The sequence below is a fragment of the Pseudorasbora parva genome, chromosome 4 (assembly GCF_024679245.1).
Source record: "Pseudorasbora parva isolate DD20220531a chromosome 4, ASM2467924v1, whole genome shotgun sequence".
NCBI lineage: Eukaryota > Metazoa > Chordata > Actinopteri > Cypriniformes > Gobionidae > Pseudorasbora > Pseudorasbora parva.
Window position 1 is genome coordinate 21,607,468 of NC_090175.1, and position 23,838 is coordinate 21,631,305.

At 38.7% G+C, this 23,838-nt stretch overlaps 1 protein-coding gene across 2 annotated transcripts in view; it reads left to right on the top strand.

Moving 5' to 3' along the window:
• stox2a (storkhead box 2a) overlaps nt 1-23,838 on the top strand; it is a 69,649-nt gene that overhangs the window by 12,314 nt on the left and 33,497 nt on the right. Inside the window, exon 1 of one of the 2 annotated variants that reach the window (XM_067441300.1) lies at nt 18,887-20,592. The exons of the other annotated variant lie outside the window; for it this stretch is intronic. Within the exon in view, the coding sequence (XP_067297401.1) occupies nt 20,415-20,592 (178 nt within the window). The 5' untranslated portion in view covers nt 18,887-20,414. Of the gene's footprint in view, nt 1-18,886; nt 20,593-23,838 lie in introns of those variants that run through there. 2 annotated transcript variants of the gene reach the window in all.

Genomic DNA, 23,838 nt, shown 5'->3' on the forward strand with positions numbered 1-23,838 from the left:
GGGACAACGGCCATCATATAACTTGGGTAGGCTGAGACAAAAAGTTGTATTTTTTTGCAGCTTGTTTAATGATTTGCAGTTCATTGTGGAATATGAGACAATCGGGAACAGTCGGGTCCGTGTCTTCCCACCGGGTTCGGTTCCAGCTTTCAAATAATAGTTTACATTTTGTTTACACTCATCTTCTACTAGTTCCAGGCAGCATGTGTGCAGTTGAGTTCTGTTGACAGCTATGCGTCGCTCAACATACGTCACTTCCTCTGTAGCTCTGATTGGTTGTAGGTCTGTCCTATAAATGCCCCATAATCAAAGCCCAATGGAGCAGTATCAGACTCATATTCTGCTAGAATTGAATATGACCACGTCAGGCTACTGAATCCAATACCTAACTCAAGAAGAGTTATTACAAAGGTTTACATTAGTTATATCAAAAATTGCCTTTTCACGCTTTTAAAATATTTTCTTTTATTACACTTGTCTGTCCATTACATTTCTTTATACTGTTTCTCCTGATTTGGTTTTTATGTTGTCGAAAAATATGTTCACGTTTATGGGGTAAGATTAAGGGATCTAAAAATTAAATATATCTATGAAACTATATAAATATATTTATGATATAAATATTTTTAATTTATCTAAATCTTGCCTACATTTCCATATTGTACGTTTCAGCACCTAAGCAAATGTACAAAAAAGGTGAAACAGCTGCATCAGTGCGTCACCAGCCCTGGAGAAGCTGCGCATAATGAATTAGCCGGCTGCTCTCGAATCTCACCTCTTTTTTTGGGCTGTACTATCCTTTTAACTTTTAATAGTATTTAGAACTTTTTTTTTCTTTTGAGTTCACAGAATTGACACATTTTAAGTAATTTAAGTATTGTCTTCTCTTCTGGGTTTGTTTTCAATCCTCAAATAAAGCTTTGAACGGTTATGAATCAGCGTATTGATTCATGATTCGGATCACCAATGTCTGGTGACTTCAGCAGTTTGGCAGTTTGACACGCGATCCGAATCATGAATCAATACGCTGATTCATAACCATTTGAAACCTTATTTTGAAAACAAACCCGGAAGAGAAGACAATGCTGAATTAAGTCGTAGTTTTTGTTATATTTTGACCAAAATGTATTTTCGATGCTGAACGGCTGAACACGCCGGTTTCGATTTCAAGTAGGCCTGTAGACCTCAAGCGTGTACAACCTGCCGCTCTGCACATTTCACAGATGGATCCTGACATTAGAAAGAGCAGAAAAAGTTAATTTGACAGTATCTGTGATCATTCTACTCCAATTAACTGTTTGTTTGGAGCTTTTCAGAGAATGTTAAAATAAAAAATGAATGAGAAATATCTCAAATAAGCAATGTATCTCATGTCCAAAACCTATTTAAATGCACAGCAGCAAAGAAAACAACCTTGTTTAATAAAATAAACAAAAATATGATCATGTAATAAAATACATGTGGGAAAAATAATTAATAAATAATAAATTTGTGTAATAAATTGTGTGTCATTGAACTTCTATGGGCCTCCACTTGCTCCTTGTTCCCAGGGGGTAAAAGTTAGTCAGATGTGTCATCAGGTGTGTTATTAACACCTGATCATTCAAAGAGAGTAAATCATTTTGTTCATGTCTGTGTAGGACAGGTCAGCAGTAAGTCATACTGAGTTGTGCCGTCTCTGTGGTGTCTGTGCATATTTGGCTGATGTGTTCACATTTTAAATCTACCACTCCTGCCTTCAGGATTGAAGTAAATTCAGTGTAGATTCAGTTTCTGTTGTAAAGATAATCAATTATTAAAGTAGTTCATTTCAAATAATAAAGCAGATGACAAATTTGTTAATTACTTATGTCATTCAAACCCCATAAGACTTTTTTTCATCTTTGGAACACATGTGTGCAGTTCCCACCACTGAGGGATTTCTGTCCCTCACCAATTTGACCCTTCAAAAAGTTTATAAAGAGATCGTAAAACAAATCCATATGAATTGAGTGGCTTAGTCCAAATTTTCTGAAGAGACTCGATCACTTTATATGATGAACAGATTGAATTCGGACCCATTGTGTATGCTGTCTCTTTAACACCGCACAGTTATATACATGTTGCTGCTGACATTGACCCTGTTGCACACCGCTTCCAGGAAACAACACGTTCAACCTGGAAACCGTAGCAAAATGCTGAGCAACGGTTTGAGCTTCTGCAAGAACCGATGAGATTTGTTCTCTCAGTCAAGCAGGTTCGGTTGAGCTTCTGTTTATGTTCGCGGAATAATGTGATATAAAAATGTGAAGAAAATAATAATTTGGCAAAGAAATGTTAGTGGTCCTCAAACGATATTAAGTTTTATAATTTCAAAAAGTTTTGCTTTCATTCATTAACCATGTGTTTTAGCCTGTCAGTCCATATCTGAGCTTCCACTTTGGGCAAATAGACTTGATGAATTTTCTGGTTGAAAGCCCAGCTGTGTCTTTGATCTTTGGCCTGTAAGGAGATCTGAGAGTGAACTCTGTGATCTGTTGCGGAGCAGCCCTCTCCTTTAGCCTGGAGCCTAACCTGCACTCTTCACCTTCTCCTGCTTCACTCATGTGTCACCCGGGTAGAACTTTGCTGTGTGTCATCTCACTAACTCTTATCAATCTTCTGTGTGTGTAGAGTCACTCACAGGAGACCCCGAGAACTCTGAAAAGTTTCTGCACAAATCCATCTCAGTTCATTTCACAGTTGTTTGCTCTGTCTAGCTTTAGGGGCGCAATCATTCTCTAAAGTTCCAGCCAACCCAATAAATGTGCTAGTGCTTTGATAGTATTTTTTTTTTATCCCATTCATGCTTTAAACTTCCTTCTTTTGAATGCTTCCTCCTTGCTTTCTTAAATATATTTGTGTTCATGTGTAAAAAGCTATTTTACAGCCTTGTCATTCAGACAAACCTGTACTCTTAAATAAAGGACAGCCTGTGGAGATTCTAAAACCTGGCAAGTTCTCACTTGAAATGTTATTCTGACATTTATAGTGTGCTTTGAAAGGGGAAAATTACTGTGATGAAGACAATAGTCAGCAACCCATCTTTCAGTTTGTTCTTTTGATTAATGCAAAGTCTTATGGCTTTAATAGAGTGGTGTACAAAAATATATATTTGTGTCATACTATTGCTTCAAAGACAGGAATGATTTTGGACACTTGATCACACTGTTACCACATATCTTCAGATTGAATATGTTTTCTATAGAATAATCATTGGCATGACAGTCTTTGTCATTTCTATTAATTTATGTCAGGTTGATAAAAGCCGTATTTAAAGAGTGAAAAGGAAACCTTATGTAGTTTGGCATAATATTTTATTATTATTTAATAGAGAACATACTAATGTTTTGTCCACAAAATTCTTACCTTGAAAAATATATTTTTTGTTGTTGAAAACAATTAAGACATGTACACTTGCACATATTTAGAGTGAGGAAAATGCATAGAATTTTTTATCTTGATGGTTTTACATCACATGTCATTTTATTCAGGTGAAAACCTTTAATTGAAAGCCTTTTAATTGAAATCTTTTCTTACGTTTTTTTTTGTTTATCAAAACCATGTAAAAACTGCATGAACATTTCAAAGTTTTTCTTTCCTTTATCATGCACACTCAACTACTTCATTGACCCATAAACAAACTCTTTAGATGATAAGTACTGGTTGTAGTTTATTAATGGACTGTTTATTAATGGTTCTTCTGGACTGTATATGTGCTCAGTGTATAAGAAACCATGGTCTGAGTCACAGTGGATGACATTTAGATGCAAGCAAATAGTTGGACAGATGGCGTATCTTCAGAGGTTGAAAATGTCAAACTGATCAGAAGTGTATGTTTATCATATTTTGTATTAAAGGCACTTTTTGCTAACTGATCTGGGCCTCAATCTTCTTAAACTAATATTATCAAAGTATTGTGTAAACAAATATTGAAATAAGAAGCGGTTTACCATTGGTGATGTCGGTGATAGTCAATAAAATATTTATTTCCTACCTCTAAAATGGATTAGGCTCCTTCAGGCTTATATTTGTCAGGATTTGTGACGTGGGTAAACGGGCTTGTCTTTATTCCCACCACAGTTTCCTGAGTAACTTTCAAATAACTCTGATTATGTACATTTAACATTTGAATGTCTAATATTTGTATTGCAAATATTTAACATTCAGATATTCAGACATACAAGATACTCATACAATTTGAATGATCTCAAATGGGATATTTTTAACTGTGCTTCTATGTAATAAACACTTTAGTGTGAATGCTAAGGACTACCAGGACAATGTGTCTTTTGGTCCAGACTAAAACAACCAAGAGAACTCAGTAGATCTAATCAAGAAAAAGCATTTACTGAAGACCCCTAAATATTCCTTCAGTAAGACTTCATTTTCCACCCTTTTGAATGTTTTGGTCGGTGCTTGAAAAAAGCTTGATATCATTCCAGAGTCCCTCTTTTTTTATTTTATTTTTACAGTTTCAGAATTCTGAATGCTTTTTTTACAGTTTCTGAATTCTTGAAAAACTTGCCGCAGCACTTTCTAAAACATCCGCTTTTCAAAATGCACGTGGAAATTTGGCTGATCTTTGACAAGGCAGCAGTGCAAAGTTGATTCTGTGATAATTTGATTTAATATTTAAAGTTTTTACATGTTATTTCATTGTTGTAGATTTAAGTATCAAATTAGAATTGCTGATATTATTGAATATATTTTAAGACAAATGCCTTCTTAATGATTTTTTAGTTTTGTTAAAGGGGTAATTTCAGCGCTGAGAAGATGAATCTGTATTTAAACTGGGTCATCAATGTAGTAGAAATGTGAAATTATTTTTGAATTTGGTGCCTTCTAGACTGAGAAAAGACAGGAAATGTATTTTTGTCTCATGGGGATGAAAGACTACAATTCCCAGAATGCTTCGCTGCCCTGTAGGGCATTCCCAAAGTCACCAACTTGATTACTGTGACTGAGTTGGAGAAGACACTACAATTAAAAACTGAACGTGTCTGTATAATATAATGAGTGAGTCATCGCGTGAGTATCACAGCACTGAGCACTAACTGCAGGAGTGAGATAAATGAGCTGAGCTGTCGTGATGAGAGCTGAGGTAATCGCGATCACACTTATAGCATACATCCACAACGCGAGTTCAGTCTGGCGTGTTTCATTTCATGCCTTTGCAAGCTTAACGTTCATAGAAATTAATTTGAGAAGTTAAAAGACTTCCATTGCTCACCATAGCTCTGTTTAAATGAGTGCCTGCAGCTGCCAGCTGAGCTCTGAGTGTGATCTTCCATCCCCCATGCGCGGGTTCAAAACCATACACAGTAAAAGAAATGGACAGAGCGTTCCCATTGACTTCAACAGTGGAAAATGAGGCCAATCAGAGGCACTCACTCCTGATGGCTGAGCGAACTGCGCAGGCTCAGACTGAGCTCGACGACGTAGATGTGACGTGAGCAACCTGTCTGACAGTTGTAGGTCTTCTAGTGGTTGTGGAAAATGAAATCTGAATCAGGTTGTTTAAATATTTTCTCCCGTTGCTTTTGGCTTACTATCGGCTTCTCCCCATTCTTCCCCCTTGACTTTATCAGAATATATGTTTCCACGTCCCCCCGACTGCCTCATAAGCCCTATTCGGACTGGATTAGTTTAACATGGGGACGTGGGGGTAAAGTAATTATTACCAGAGGTTCTCTGTGATTTTAGTCCCGTCCGAATGTGCCATCTCGGTAATCATTACGTACAATGACAGTAAAGATTACCGAGACTTTTACCTTCTGGAAAAAGGTCTGGAAAAATGACCTCGGGTAATACTAATCCCGTTCGAATAGACCTGCTGTAAAAATGTATGGTAAAACTCCGTCATTTCCTGTTTAAAAGTTTTTAATAAAAAGCGCATTTTGCGAACTTGAAGCATTCGGTTGCGTCGTAGGTGGTGGGACAAATCTGTGGCAAACGTCCAGTATTTTCCGCATATCATTTAAAGCAAAAAGAAGATCAAAAGCACTTATTAGAGGCACAACACTTTTTTTTAACACTAATTTTACAAAAACAGCTTCTACGGGGCGATAGTGTAAGATACAAGGTAATCGAGCCTTTTATGCATTGTCGTGTTTCTTTAGAAATAAACAATGGACAAATGGAGTCTTTAAACGTCTCAGATGTAAAGTTATTCACTATGAAAGTGACTCAAAAATGAATGAGAGTCTTTGGGATGCTAACAGCAGGTGATGGCTTGGTTAGCAATGGCCGCCCCTATGGGTGGAACGCTTTCCGAGTGCTAGATTACCCCCTTGTTCAAAACATGCGGAAATGGCTCCCTCTGCTGACTGTAGTCTTTAGCCTTTGGCCAAACATTCCTCCTATGATGCAAATATCGTCCCTTTGCATCATAGGAGGAATTTTTCCAGAAATAAAATGCATAAATCTCTTGTCTCGGGGATATGAGGGGGGAAAGCACAATCATTTGAATATACTCCAGGGTTTCTACTGATACAAAGCCACATGCTAATCGCTGAAGTAACTCTTTAAAGCAGGGTTATTCAAATCTTACCCTGAAGGGCCAATGCAGTCCAGAGTTTAGCTCAAACCCTAATCAAACACACCTGAATTTGGCAATCAATGTCTTCAGGATCATTTGAAAATCACAGGTGGGTGTGTTTGATCAGGGTTGGAGCTGAACTCTGCAGTGCATTGGCCCTCCAGGGTAAGATTTGAATAGCCCTGCTTTAAAGCAACAGTTTTTTTCAACAACAGAAGAATATGTAAAAGTATGCACAGTACTTAACATGATAATAACAGCTGGCTGACTTTTCCATTTGTTGATTCAGATTGTAAATATTATGGTAAATATATATTAAGTTATTTGTCACCTTAAGGATGATCACCATATTTATAACGAAACCATCATATTTAAAAATATGATATTCATTATACCATATCATTTATTGTTACTACTGTAAATCTATATTAAATTATTTGATCTTCATTGCATTCAGAATCTTTTAAAAATAATTTTGTTTCTGTATTTTAAATATATATATATATTATATTAACATATTTGAATGACAGTATATTTATTGAATTCTTTATCAAAATAAACAGAAAGTAGTACAAACTTTGATAGGTGATTGTTTTGAAAGAGTATTAATTCAGTAGCCTGACAAGCCAGACTCACATCAAGATGTTTGGTCTGGAAACTCACCATATATGGACAGGGCTCAATCCGAGGGGCGGGATAAACGGTTGTCTTTCAAACTCCCTCTGCACGCGATAGGATAGCGCTACACCAACCAGAGCAACGAAGGTGAAACAGAGCTTGGTAATAGATTAAACCTTTGCCGTATCCGTTCAGCAAAACCCCAAACACATCTTCCCTTTTTAAGAATGACTTCAGTGCCGTTCTTTGTCCTCAGAGAAAAGCTTAACTCCAAGTCTTCCAGAATCGCAGTCAAAGCTGATACGAAAGACCGCCGTTCGCCAGTTTCTGTGTTTACCAGAAGCAAGCAAACGCAACTCGGCCGTCGTCATTATGGCCCCGCCCACCGACTCTATACACGATGTGATTGGCCCATCCAGAGTGAGGGGAATACAGCTCAGAAGGGTATTGAGAGTTCCTAGACGACACTTGCGGGCAGATTAAATTTGCTGCCACTAGGGTGCGTCAAGATTTCTAGGCTATTAATTCAGACACAATTTAAAAAAAAACTTTTTTTTAGCTTAAGTACACCATATTGCCAAAAGTTTTGGAACACCTGCCTCTACATGCACATGGACTTTAATGACATCCCATTCATAATCTGTAGGGTTTAATATTGAGTTGTCCCATCCTTTGCTGCTATAAGTGCTTCAGCTCTTCTGGGAAAGCTTTCCAAAAGGTTTAAGAGTGTGTTTATGGGAATTTTTTACCATTCTTCAAGAAGCATGTTTGTGAGGTCAGGCACTGATGTTGGATGAGAAGGCCTGGCTCGCAATCTCTGCTCTAATTCATCCCAGAGGTGTTCTATTGGGTTGAGGTCAGGACTCTGTGCAGGCCAGTTAACTTCCTCCACACCAAACTCAGTCATCCATGTCTTTATGGACTTTGCTTTGTGCACTGGTGTGCAGTCATGTTGGAACAGGAAGGGGCTATCCCCAAACTGTTCCCACAAACTTGGGAGCATGAAATTGTCCAAAATGTCTTGGTATGCTGAAACATTAAGAGTTCCTTTCACTGGAACTAAGTTACCAAATCCAACCCCTGAAAAACAACTCCACACCAACCCCCCTCCACCAAACAAAAACACTCGGCACAACACAGTCAGGCAAGTACCATTCTCCTCATAACCACCAAACCCAGACTCGTCCATCGGATTTCCAAACAGAGAAGCGTGATTCACTCCAGAGAACACGTCTCCACTACTGTAGAGTCCAGTGGTGGCGTGCTTTACACCACCTGGTGCTTTACGCTTTGCATTGCACTTGGTGATGTAAGGCTTAGCTGCAGCTGATCGGTCTTGGAAAGCCATTCCATGAAGCTCTCTACATACTGCTCCTGATCATGGTACCACGTTTGAATTTACTAAGCTCCTGAGAGCGACCCATTCTTTCACAAATGTTTGTAGAAGCAATCTGCATGCTTAGGTGCTTGATTTTATTGGAACACCTGAATTAAATTTTTTGGAAAGGTGTCCCAATACTTTTGGCAATATAGTGTCTTATACCACACTATAGTGTATAGTGTTTATAAATAGTGCCTTTTGTCCCATGCTGGTGAACCTTTTACCCTGTGTGTGGGATTTTTTTAAACAAAATCACTTTTATGACTAATTTTTACCCAAAATCTGTTTCTACAAAATGTTCAATACAAACATACAGGTGCTGGTCATATAATTAGAATATCAAAAAGTTGACTTATTTCACTAATTTCGTTCAAAAAGTGAAACTTGTATATTATATTTATTCATTGCACACAAACTAATATATTTTAAATGTTTATTTCTTTAAATTTGGATAATTATAACTGACAACTAAGAAAATTCTAAATTCAGTATCTCAGTAAATTAGAATATTGTGAAAAGTTCAATATTGAAGACACCTGGTGCCTCATTCTGATCAGCAAATTCACTCAAAACACCTGTAAAGGCCTTTACATAGTCTCTCAGTCTAATTCTGTAGGATACATAATCATGGGGAAGACTGCTGACAGTTTGCTTGACAGTTGTCCAAAAGATGACCATTGACACCTTGCACAAGGAGGAAAAGATGCAAAAAGTCATTGCAAAAGAGGCTGGCTGTTCACAGAGCTCTGTGTCCAAGCACATTAAAAGGGAAGGAAAGGATGTGGTAGAAAAAAGTGTACAAGCAATAGGGATAACCACACCCTGGAGAGGATTGTGAAACAAAACCCATTCAAAATTGTGGGGGAGAGTCACAAAGAGTGGACTGCAGCTGGAGTCAGTTCTTCAAGAACCACTATGCACAGACATATGCAAGGCATGTGTTTCAGCTGTCGCATTCCTTGTGTTAAGCCACTCTTGAAAAACAGACAGCATCAAAAGCGTCTTGCCTGTGCTAAAGACAAAAAGGACTGGACTGCTGCTGAGTGTTCCAAAGTTGTCTGAGGAAACTAAATTTTGTATTTCCTTTTGGAAATCAGGATCCCATAGTCTGGAAGTAGAGGAGTGGGACACAATCCATGTTGCTTGAGGTCCTGTGTAAAGTTTCCATGGACAATGATGGTTTAGGTGCCATGTCATCTGCTGCCATGTCCATGGTCAATGCAGCCGTATACAAGGACGTTTTAGAGCACTTCATGCTTCCTGCTGCTGACAAACTTTATGGCAGATTTAATTTTCCAACAGGACTTGGCACCTGCACACAGCGCCAAAGCAACGAGTACCTGGTTTAAGGACCATGGTATCCCTGTTCTTAATTGGCCAGCAAACTCCCCTGACCTTCTGGTGAAAATCTATGGGGTATTGTGAAAAAGAAGATGCAATATGCCAGACCCAACAATGCAGAAGAGCTGAAGGCCACTATCAGAGCAACCTGGGCTCTAATAACAACTGAGCAGTGCCACAGACTGATCGACTACATGCCACACCACATTGCTGCAGTAATTCAGGCAAAAAGAAGCCCCAAGTATTGAGTGCTGTACATGCTCATACTTTTCATGTTCAGACTCTTCAGTTGGCCAATATTTCTAAAAATCATTTCTTTGTATTGGTCTTAAGTAATATTCAAATTTTCTGAGATACTAAATTTGGGATTTTCCTTAGTTGTCAGTTATAATCATCAAAATTAAAAGAAATACATTTTTTAAATATATCAATCTGTGTGTAATGAATGAATATAATATAAAAGTTTCACTATTTGAATGGAATTTTTGAAATAAATAAACTTTTTTGATGATATTCTAATTATATGACCAGCACCTGTATATTTTAATTAATTTTAATTTACATGAAAATTACATCACAATGCAACCTGTTCACATATTACTTCATAGTATAATATTATGACTGTTGTGATTTTGTCAAAAGTTCTTGACCTTAAAGTAATCTGACTATGTAAATTTGTGCAGAGTCTTTGCAGTTTATAAAAGGCTTATTTATTGATCAATCCTTCTGCTCCTTCTGCCTGACTTAAAAAAATAAACTCATGATATGGATTGATGCATTGCTGCCATCTAGAGGCATGGAGTATAATTATCATCTGCATCCAGCCTTCTAGTATAGTGTTTTAATGTAAATCACTTAGGTTTGTCTTGGGTGTCATATGTAAATATATTAAGTATAATTTTAATTGTAAAAACACAATGATAAAAGTAACATTGTAGTTAATTATTAATGGTTACATTGTAAGCATTGTAACACATTACTGTAGCTGTGATTTATCACAAAGCTTTTATATAAATAAAACATAAAATCTATAGGTCAGTGATTGATCAACCAAGTTGAGATTGAACAATTAAACAAATGAAAACTAGAATAATGAGACAACACAATAACTAATAATTATGTTTTGTTGTGTGTGTGTGTGTGTGTATGTGTGTATGTATATACAGGTCCTTCTAAAAAAATCAGCATATTGTGATAAAGTTCATTATTTTCCATAATGTAATTATAAAAATTAAACTTTCATATATATTAGATTCATTGCACACCAACTAAAATATTTCAGGTCTTTTATTGTTTTAATACTGATGATTTTGGCATACAGCTCATGAAAACCCAAAATTCCTATCTAAAAAAATTAGCATATCATGAAAAGGTTCTCTAAACGTGCTATTAACCTAATCATCTGAATCAACTAATTAACTCTAAACACCTGCAAAAGATTCCTGAGGCTTTTAAAAACTCCCAGCCTGATTCATTACTAAAAACCGCAATCATGGGTAAGACTGCCGACCCAACCCTGTCCAGAAGGCCATCATTGACACCCTCAAGCGAGACGGTAAGACACAGAAAGAAATTTCTGAACGAATAGGCTGTTCCCAGAGTGCTGTATCAAGGCACCTCAGTGGGAAGTCTGTGGGAAGGAAAAAGTGTGGCAAAAAACGCTGCACAATGAGAAGAGGTGACCGGACCCTGAGGAAGATTGTGGAGAAGGACCGATTCCAGACCTTGGGGGACCTGCGGAAGCAGTAGACTGAGTCTGGAGTAGAAACATCCAGAGCCACCGTGCACAGGCGTGTGCAGGAAATGGGCTACAGGTGCTGCATTCCCCAGGTCAAGCCACTTTGGGCTACAGAGAAGCAGCACTGGACTGTTGCTCAGTGGTCCAAAGTACTTTTTTCAGATGAAAGCAAATTTTGCCTGTCATCCGGAAAATCAAGGTGCCAGAGTCTGGAGGAAGACTGGGGAGAAGGAAATGCCAAAATGCCTGAAGTCCAGTGTCAAGTACCCACAGTCAGTGATGGTCTGGGGTGCCATGTCAGCTGCTGGTGTTGGTCCACTGTGTTTTATTAAGGTCAGGGTCAATGCAGCTAGCTATCAGGAGATTTTGGAGCACTTCATGCTTCCATCTGCTAAAAAGCTTTATGGAGATGAAGATTTGGTTTTTCAGCACGACCTGGCACCTGCTCACAGTGCCAAAACCACTGGTAAATGGTTTACTGACCATGGTATTACTGTCCTCAATTGGCCTGCCAACTCTTCTGACCTGAACCCCATAGAGAATCTGTGGGATAGTGTGAAGAGAAAGTTGAGAGACGCAAGACCCAACACTCTGGATGAGCTTAAGGCCGCTATCGAAGCATCCTGGGCCTCCATAACACCTCAGCAGTGCCACAGGCTGATTGCCTCCATGCCACACCGCATTGAAGCAGTCATTTCTGCAAAAGGATTCCCGACCAAGTATTGAGTGCATAACTGAACATAATTATTTGAAGGTTGACTTTTTTGTATTAAAAACACTTTTCTTTTATTGGTCGGATGAAATATGCTAATTTTCTGAGATTTTGAGGAATTTTGGGTTTTCATGAGCTGTATGCCAAAATCATCAGTATTGAAACAATAAAAGACCTGAAATAGTTCAGTTGGTGTTCAATGAATCTAAAATATATGAAAGTTTAATTTTTATCATTAAATTATGGAAAAGAATTAACTTTATCACAATATGCTATTTTTTTGGACCTGTATATAGAGGTCAGAGGTTGTTGATGCTAGAGGTCAGAGGAGAATGGGCCGACTGATTCAAGCTGATAGAAGAGCAACTTTGACTGAAATAACCACTCTTTACAACCAAGGTATGCAGCAAAGCATTTGTGAAGCCACAGCCTTGAGGTGGATGGGCTACAACAGCAGAAGACCCCACCGGGTACCACTCATCTCCACTACAAACAGGAAAAAGAGGTTACAACTTGCACAAACTCACCAAAATTGGTCAGTTGAAGACTAGGAATATGTTGCCTGGTCTCATGAGTCTCAATTTCTGTTGAGACATTCAGATGGTAGAGTCAGAATTAGGTGTAAACAGAATGAGAACATGGATCCATCATGTCTTGTTTCCACTGAGCAGGCTGGTGGTGGTGGTGTAATGGTGTGGGGGATGTTTTCTTGACACACTTTAGGCCCCTTAGTGCCAATTGGGCATCGTTTAAATGCCACGGCCTGCCTAAGCATTGTTTCTGACCATGTCCATCCCTTTATGACCACCATGTAGCCCTCCTCTGATGGCTACTTCCAGCAGGATAATGCACCATGTCACAAAGCTCAAATCATTTCAAATTGGGTTCTTGAACACGACAATGAGTTCACTGTACTAAAATGTCTCCACAGTCACCAGATCTCAACCCAATAGAGCATCTTTGGGATGTGGTGGAACGGGGGCTTTGTGCCCTTGATGTGCATCCCACAAATCTCCATCAACTGCAAGACGCTTTCCAATCAATATGGGCCAACATTTCTAAAGAATGCTTTCAGCACCTTGTTGAATCAATGCCATGTAGAATTAGGGTAGTTCTGAAGGCGAAAGGGGGTCAAACACAGTATTAGTATGGTGTTCCTAATAATCCTTTGGGTGAGTATATATATGTGTGTGTGTGTGTGTGTGTGTGTGTGTGTGTGTGTGTGTGTGTGTGTGAGAGAGAGAGAGACAGAGAGAGAGAGAGAGAGAGAGAGAGAGAGAGAGAGAGAGAGAGAGAGAGAGAGAGATCAGTTAGTTGGTTGGTAAAAACAATAATACTAATTTCATTATTAATTTTTTATTTATTAAAAAAGGCTCTTACAAAGCTTCTCAAATCCTCCTGAGCCCCTCTCCATATTTTCAGCGGAGTCTACTCTCCACCATTCACCTTTTAGCGATGTCCTACTGCAGAGCCTATGAGCTCATCAAGCAATGTCGCCATGGTTACGGCTGCTGTTGCGGCTCAGAAATAAGATGGCTGGTGTTTTTCCCCTCCTCTCCTTTTTGTATGAATGAACCAGAGCAGCTTTGCTCTTCACTCTTTTTTTCTTTACACTGTCTCTCTAATCCAATCTCCCTTCCTCTAATTCACAGCCAAGCAGGATAGTTAGTGATTTCAGCTAATAAGCAGGCAGACGGACATAGGACAGTGTTAGGAAGAGGTTTGCAGAAGCCCTCCATCCTTAAATGTACCTGAGTTGAACCTGCTAAATGGACTCAATCAATAATGCTATAGTGGAGGATTTACTGTTTAATAGATTGTTATTTTGACATGGCTGTTGAATTGCATTGCCCATGCATACAATAATGTTAATACTAATCCTAGTACTTTATTATTTAAGAAAACGTTAAAAAAAATTGCATGTATGGCTGCTGACCTAATCAGATGGTATTACTAGAACACTGTTCAAACATTTGGGATCTCTTTTTTACATTAAATTAATCAATAGTGACATTAAAGGTCCTGTTCTTCGCGATTCCATCTTTCAAACTTTAGTTAGTGTGTAATGTTGCTGTTAGAGCATAAATAATACCTGTAAAATTATAAAGCTCAAAGTTCAATGCCAAGCGAGATATTTTATTTAACAGAAGTTCCCTTTCAAAGCCTACAGCGAATGGCCAGTTTGGACTACAGCAGGAAGTGCAGGGATGTAATGACATCACTAGAACCGTTTGTTGACTAACCCTCCTCCGCCCGCAAGAACACGCAAAATAGGGGGCGTGGTCTTGTTGCTCTCCCACGTGGAGAAGAGCGCGCATTCAGCGCTTGCACCTCCCCGTTATGGTAAGAGGCGGGACCTTTCCGGGCAAAGTGCGCTAAGCTGCTGTCCAATCACAACACGGGAAGCGCTGGCCCAATCAGAACTCGTTACGTGTTTCTGTAGGAGGGACTTCATAGAACAAGGAAATCATCAGGCTGAGGACAGAGGAAACCGCGCTGTACAGATAAGTCAATTGTGTGAAAAATACTGTGTTTTTTTACACGCGAAACATTAACTCATGTTATATTGCACACTGTAAACATAATCAAAGCTACGAAAACACGCGAAGAATGGGACCTTTAAAGGGTAAATAACAGTTTCTGCCGATCTCATGTTAATCTTGAGTACCTATAGAGTAGTATTGGATCCTTCATATCTCTGAAGAGTCTTTAGTTACATCATCCTTATTAAAGACAGATACTCTGTACTGATTCTTTCTGAATATTCGTGGAGGCATGCAGTGGGTGGAGCTTAAGACACACACACACACACACACACACACACAAAACACAGACACTTTATGCAGTTTCACTCAAAGCCTGTGATTTCAGCTCATGACCGAGAACAAACACACTTGCAGAATTCCATTGCTGCTTCGGAAACATAAACTGCATCTACTGTTTCCTTAATGCTGGGTTATTTGGGAAGCTGAACAAGGTTATCTTTCCCTCACAACCAAAAACACACTTCTTTAGTGACATTGTTGGTTTCGTGGTCTAAGACCAAAATGCAGTGCTGACAACGGCTTCTGTTACCAAAACAAAGCTCATGGATGGGCGCACTCTTGCTCTCGCTCTGGTTTATGTGCGCACGTATTAATCCAGGAGAAGTAGCCACACTCTAAAGACTGCTGGGTTAAAAACAACTCAAGTTCGGTTAAAAATTGACAAACCCAGAAATTGGGTTGTTTCAACGGGTCCATTCACTGTGGGTTCAAACAACACAATTTCTGGGTTTGTCCATTTTCAACCCAACTTGAGTTGTTTTTAACCCAGCATTTTTTAGAGTGCATACAAGCAATTCTGTCCTTTATGGCGTCATACATGACCATAGTCGAAAAAAACGTTCTAACTTTGTTCGAATCCTAACGTACAAATGTGTATTTGACACAGAAATACTCCACAATATGTCCAAATCTTTTTTTATTTATTTAAATTTTGGCCTTGTTTAGCATGAGAATTAAACTCTTTAAAAGTACAAATAAGTCAGAATGCATGAAATAGCAATAGACCTCCCTTTAAAGAACAGAACAATTATTTCAAATAATTTACACAAAAATATTAAGCAGAACAACTTTTTTTATATATATATTTTTTACTGATAATAATATAATGTTCCTTGTGGAAAAAAATCTGTATATTAGAATGATTTTTGAAGGATCATGTGACTGAAGAATGGAGTAAAGATGCTGAAAATTCAGATTTACATCACAAATATAAAATTAATTTAAAAAAATAAAATAAATGAACGCAGCCTTGGTGAACATTAGAGAATTCTTTCAAAACATAAATAAATAGATTACTATCCCCAAACTAGTGTAGTGTATAGGTACACAAAATACTTAGCCAGTTTGACTACTGATACTTGTCTTGTGTTTGTACGCTAGAAGATGAACAATTTTCCTATTTCATGTGTTGAATTGAGATTCATAGTAGCACTTTTGCACCACTAGATGGTATGTTAGGATTATACTCATTGCAGAATGATCAAAACTAAATATATGTGATTAGAATCATTAGCTATTATTATTATTATTATTATTATTATTATTATTATTATTATTATTATTATTATTATTATTATTATTATTATCCATACTTAAATATCTGTATGTAGCCGTTATATTGTTTGTAGTTTGGCAAACATAAGTTCGTAAATTTCTAAATTGCGCTCTCTGTTGTAACATCTTCAGTGTATCAGCTATTATAGATTTTATGGTGATGTCCCGCAGGTATGTTCTTGCATGAAAGCACGTATGTTTTTTGACATTTACATCTGTAAACAGGTATATGAATACATGACTAAAACTAAACCATCTGCAGAGGTAACATTAATGTTCTAAAATTCGGGAGGCAGAGGTTCAGAGCTTTTGTTACATTTGTTTGAGAGAGAGAGAGAGAGAGAGAGAGAGAGAGAGAGAGAGAGAGAGAGAGAGAGAGAGAGAGAGAGAGAGAGAGAGAGAGAGAGAGAGAGAGAGAGAGAGAAACTTTGTATTGTACATTTCGGAAAGCGAGTCCCTCCAACTTTTAATGCTGACTCACAGAGGTCATGTTCACAGCATGTTGTGTCACACCTCCTCTTGCTTGTTGTTAGCCTTTAGCCTCCATAACGCCTCCTTGCAGGAAGTTTGTGCTGTGGTCACATTCTCTCTCATTTTAATTGCAGAGGGGGTGGAAGCAGCTTGAAGGGAAGGCACTGGTGTTTTGTCATGCTTAGTTGGCCTCTAACCTCCTCCTCCTCCTCCTCCTCTTGATTTAAATCAACACAAAACTACATCTCCCATACATGGCCCCTGCTGCTATCATGAGTCCCCTGCATTCAAGTTAAATCATTATTGGGCTCTTATTCAGATTTTTGAGTATCAACCATTTCAATTTGTCAAAAATAGTACCGTAAGTGCATCTTAATAGGTTTGTTTAGTTTGTGATTATGCCATTGTAAAAATGCCATATTCACTGTCAGCCATGATTAATTTATTTAATGAGCGAAAGTGACCAATAATAGAGGGTTACCAACATAAAGGAAGTTGTATTATGGTCATGTGATCTCTGAGATGACCCACTACATGTACAATTATTTGTTTGGGGTTATACTTTATTTTAAGGTACCCTTGTTTGTATAATTACACAAATAAGTATCGATTAATATTAGTTACTATGCTTACAAAAGGGTTTGATTTTGGGTTAGTTGCTTGTAATTATGTTTGCAAAGTTTCCATAATTTTTGGAAACTTTCCAGGATTTTTTTTAATTTTTGGGGGAAAGTTTCTGGAAATTTACTGGACATTTTCAACCCTACTTGTAATTATGTATAATTTACTGTCAGTCCATGTAGCATGAAACAAGAATATTGTAAAATAAAGTGTTACTATTTTTTTATTAGACTATACTGAGTCAATTGGGGTCTTCATCTTATGTGAGTCTTCATGATTTTAAGCATATTTGTATATTAAGTATGATACATTTGAGTGCATCATGATTCATAAATGATGTTGTACAAAGGGCTCTCTAGCTATTTTGTGCTGAAAGGGATATCCACCCCCAAATTAAAATGATCTCATCATTTATTTACCCTCATGCTGTCCCAGACAAATATGACTTTCATTCTTCTGTAAAACATAACCAGAGAATTTAAGAAAAATTTAGAATCTCTATCCTAAAGAGTCCATATAATGTAAGTGAATGGGTTGATTTGATGTGTGTAAGACAAATACTAATAGTTTTGGTAAAAAATGTTTTACACTATAAATCTTCTGGCCTTCTGTAAGCACTTACGTAGTTTTTACAAAATGCTTACATCATCCTTCACAATGTTTGCATCAAATGCACACATGCATGACATTTGACCAGGTTTATAATATTACAATGTAAGTAATCTCAGGTTTATATTACATTATGGGTCTCTTCCCCCCCCCCCCCCCCCACCACACACACACACACACACACACACACTTCTGTACTTCTGTTGGTCTATGTGGTTTACAGGGACTCTCCATAGGCGTAATGGTTTTTATACTGTACAAACCGTATTTTCTATCCCCTTACACTGCCCCTACACCGAAACCTACCCATCACAGGAAACATTCTGCATTTTTACTTTCTCAAAAAAACAAAACATGATTTAGTAAAGCTATTTGAATTATAAGGACATTTGAAATGCCCTCATAAACCACATTTATTGTCTAATACCAGTGTAATACCCATGTAGTTATACAAATTTGTGTCCTCATAAACCACATAAACAGGCTCTCTCTCTCACACACACACACACACACACACACACACACACACACACACACACACACACACACACACACACACACACACACACACACACACACACACACACACTGTCATTTAGCTTCAGAAGACATTGACGCATCAACTGCTGTCGTAAGGATTATAGTATTTAGTATTATGTCTATAGTATTATGTCTTGATGTAAATTAAAATGTTTATTTATTCATTCATGCACATTTCTCTGTTTTCTGTTATTTGATGTTATTTAGCCGCTAAAAGATGAAATTATTGTTGAACAGATCAAATACTCTTGTACAATTATCATAGAACTAAAGCAGGTCTTGGAGAAGATGGAGAGGATGCGCACTTGTTTAAAAAAAAGAAAAAAAGATTACATGTTATTCTAGGACACCTGCTATAGTGTGCATGTATTTTCCATTCAGTCTTTAATTTCCTTTATGGATCCTGCTATTTCCTTTTCTCCCCATCTTTCTTTTCCATCCACGCTAACTCGCTCCCAATCGCACTCCTGAAACACGCATGCTCACGTAGAGCATCTGCCGCGCGCTCACACACTCGATCGCTTGCTCTGCTGCTCTCCTGCCTCCCCCCTCACTCACACATACACTCACACACACACACCCCTTTCATAAGGTGCTGGCAGCAGCAGTGTTAGCAGCGGCAGCAGCAGCGACGGCAGCAGCATTGAATGAGGAGGGAGCCTCGGAGACAAGATGTAGTCGCGTGAATGGGCATGTATCCTCGCAGCCGCCGTCCTCCTTCACTGTGGAATTACGGAACAAAAGAGGAGGACCATTCTTCCGCATCTGCAGTTTCCATTTTTTTCCACCTTCCCCCTCGTCGCGGTTTTTCTGCCTTCCCCTCGTGCGTGGCGTCGTTTTCGACGGAGGCTAGTGGCAGAACTAGAGAGGAGGGAGGCTGACAAGGGCTTGTCTGCGGACTGAGATCACCAAAGCTTTGAGGTCACCTCAGAGGCCGTTCTCGCCTTTCTTCTTTTTTTCCCTCCTCCTTTGCGTTTTCTCTTTCCCAGGCAGGCCTTTTGTTTTTCAGCGGACTTGTCCGAGGGGCTGCCGTCGCCGCGCTGAATTGGGCTATTGTTGGACAGGCAGGCCTCTCTCCCTCTCTCTCTCTCTCTCCCTCTCTCTCTCTCCCTCCCTCCCTCCCTCCCTCCCTCTCTCTCTCTCTCTCTCCCTCCCTTCACTATACACTATCCTCCCTCCCCTCTTTTATCTTCCTTCATCACTCTATCCTTTCATCGTGATGCACCTTGCTTAAACTCATATGTGTGTTTGTCGGTACACACGCACTGTCTTCGCACTGCTTCTCGTTTTCCTTCTCGTCCCACCCCGCCGCCCCCCTCTTCTCCCATCCCCGCAGTGCCTGGCGATGTAATGTGCCCTTCGTGGCACACAAATCCGGATGTTTGGCAGGGGGTCGGCGGGATTTGTTCCAGCCAAGGGTGATGCCTCAGAGGACAGCCCATCCCAGCGCTCCCACGCCCACCTCCAACCACTGAGCACGCCCGCCTGCGCCGCCACGTGTCACCCCCGGTTTGCGTGCGTACGTGCGCGTATGTGTGTATATGCGTACGCACGTGTGCATGTGCGAGAGCGCCCTTACCATGACTCTGGCCTGATACCTGGACTGGGGTGTCCCCTGCCAATGTGGGGTAGGGACTGAACCTCAGGTTACTCCCCACCCCCTCCCTCCCCTTACCCTCTTCCCTCTCTCCCCCCCTTCTCCCCTCCCCGGGTAACCTGCCGGCATGAAGAAGACCCGCAGCGGCAACCTCAGGCGGGCCTGGCCCAGCTCGGATATATCGGAGCGGGCCTTAGAGCGCATCCGCACTCGCAGTGAGAAGGACTACCACCACCATAAGCACTTTCCACCGCCCCCTCCTCCGACCCACATCTCCCCTTCTCCGCGGGGCTACATGACATCAGGTGGGTCCCCCAGGACCTCTGATTCACCTTGGACCAGAGGTCGCAAATCAGAGTTCCTCAAATCCGGTCCTGAAGGGCCACTGCCCTGCAGAGTTTACCTCAAACCCTGATCAAACTCGTCTACCTGTACATTTCTAGTAACTCTAAAGACCTTGACTAGCTTACTCAGGTGTCTTTGAGTAGGATTGGATCTAAACTCAGCGGGGCAGTGGCATGCCAGGGCTGGATCTGAGAAACCCTGCCGTAAATGTTTGTTAGCCTAATGTATTAGTAACCTGCCGTTCTCCATCATCAACGTGTCTTGTTTAACTGGGCATGCAAGGCTTCTGTATTTGATGTGCTGATTGATAGGAGCTTTTGAAGCAGACTACCATGTGAAGCAATCACAACAACATGAGGAAAGAAAAGGATGAATCAAGTATCATGCATCCACCATTTTGGTCCCAGCAAGGGTTTTACAGCATTAAGTTTGTAGCATCATGAATAACAATTCTGGCAGCTTGTTTCCTTGTTGTACGAGTGTAATAAGAGAGATTGTGAGATGGCCTCAGGATTCATGGCTGCTTTTCTCCATTTTGGTTGTGAGTCTTCAGTTATTGTTCTGAATATTCAGCTGGAGAGCTGGTCAGGCCTGTAGAGGAGCTTAATAGTGGAATGGGAAGATGAAACATCTCTGTGATAAACCAGTTGATCTATGTTTGAGGGAAAGACAGTTGCCAGTGAATGTGGTACTTATACTATTTTGTTGAGGAAATTATTCGATACCTTTGATCAAATATTATGTAACATTAGATTAACTAAGCCTGTCCCACCCCAGAGGTCTTGACCTTTCTTTGCTGTATCCAAAAACTGTATACAACTGTCATACATTTCCATGATCTGTTGAATTGAAGATGTTTAATTTAGTAAAAAATCTTTTAAATGTAATCTTTTTTTAAATGTAACAAATTTGAATCACTACTTTCAACACCATGGCATGGCATGAAGACAAGTAAATTACCACAAATTTAAGATAAAGAATCCATAAAATGTAAGAATTCAAACTGTGTAACGATCAAATAAATATTGTTTCTTTAGGTATTGGTAAATGAAGTTCTGCAACATCTTAAACCAGCTAATCTTAGTTGTGTTAGGTTAATTTAGGCAAATTATGCACCATTTTTATCCATTCTACTCTAGTGATTTGTATTTTTACAAATCACTGAAATTGTATTTTTAATTAATTTAAATTGTGAGGTTTATTTAATGTTTATTGCTAGAAATAAACATACAAATCAACGTTTTATACTGCTTAGGTCCCAATCTTTGCTAACAGGGTTAATTTTTTTTTTTTTTTGAAATCTCATTTAAAACACCATTTATATAAATTATAGTTTGACCATCTGAGACTAACTATTATCATTTTATATAGGTTAAGTTTCTCTTTTCACTGACCATTTGCTGAAAAAGTATTCTTCTCTTCATAAGACCCTATTTTGTACCCAATGGAAAGTGCAACAAAGCAGACTAGTGTTCACCTGATGAGATTTAAATTGTCTGTACTCTGAAGCAGATACTAGGTGTCTACACCTAAATTATCACTTTTTTTTTCAGGTCTCACTTTTTTAATGCTCCAATTCCTTTACAGCTAAGTGGTTTAGAGGCTGACATTTTGCCATCTTTCCCTTTGTTCTTTAAAGCAAAAGTTCACCTAAAAATATAAATTGTCATAATTTACATGGCATTCCAAACCTTTTTTTCCCCCACCATAGATCACAAAATAAGATGTTTAAGAGAATGTTTGGGCTGCACTTTTCCATCACAATGACTGTCAGGTTACGTGCGATAATTTTGCGTGATAAACAGATTTACAAACCAGGCTTATTGCAAATACGTGCCTGGGGCAACATTTTTGCTAAATGAAATTAATGAATATGTTGCTTGCATGAAAGGAATGTCCAATGAGTGGTGCAAAAAGCAAGTTCAGTTTTATCTAAAACAAATGACCATGAATCTGGAATCTGTTTGATTATGATAGTTGTTATACATATCGTGTTAGTTCGGAAACACATTGGCAAGATTTTACGGCTTCCCGTGTTTCAGTATTGTATGGTAGAGGGTGCTATTACACATCTTCTGAAAGAGTAAATCTCCAGACCAAAACACAGGAAAAAAGAAGCAGAAACGAGCGATAGAAGCATTGCTTATGCACTTTGTAATCTTTAAAAAAACAAACAAAACAGTTTTCTTAACTTTTTGAAAAAATTATCTTAAAGCAGAGGCTCTGTTTTTTTCTTTTGATATATGTTAAGATATTAATATAACTAAATATTCTGGGGACATGACATTTGAAAATGAAATAGAAAATTTTAAATGATAAAAAACAGTGACGATGGCTGACAACTTTTTACTTCAACGCTGTAGGGGAAAGAGTTAATATGCAGTGAGTGGTACTAAAAGGTTAATGCCCTATTACATTTGAAAATAACATACCACCTACACTAAACCCAAGCAAACATGAGATAAAAATATATGCTTTGTTCTTTTATCATGACTCGTGTTTCAAAGGACTTGTACTCCGCATTGCAAGTGCAGTGTTGTACCAGGCGAGCTACTTCAGAAAAGACATACATATGGAGCTGGTTATGTGATGCAAACTTCAAACGTCTGGTTTACAAATCATGCACTATAAAAACGTTTTGAGGTAATAACATAGTATTGTGCAAGGAAGCATGCAAAAATAAGTCTTTATTAATAGATAGTCTGCTCTGGTAATAATTTTTTGTGTGAAAAACAGACTTTGTAATAAAATCACAGATAACTGCAACATACATGGATCAGTGCAGAAAAAACTCCTTTGTTGCCTTGTGTCCTTCTCAGGAGGGCATCATTTTAGCAACCAGCTTTACAGTGTGACCACCTACAGTAGGTGTCAAGAGTTCCTTAAAGGGGTAGTTCACAAAAATTAACATTTTGTCATAATTTACTCACCCTCAAGTTGATCCAGACCTGTATGAGTTTCTTTCTTTTGTTGAACACAAAAAAGAAGAGTTAAAATGTGAACATTTTAAAGAATGTTGGAAATTGACTATCATAGGAAGTCAATGGTTACCGTCAACTGTCTAGTTGTCAACATTCTTTAAAATATCTTTTTTTGTGATAGTATTTCATAGTTTCAAAATATTTTTGTGGAAACGATGATACATTTTTGAATCTCATATTTCTTGCACGAGCCTGTGGAATCCTTTGCTGAATCTTTCACTACAA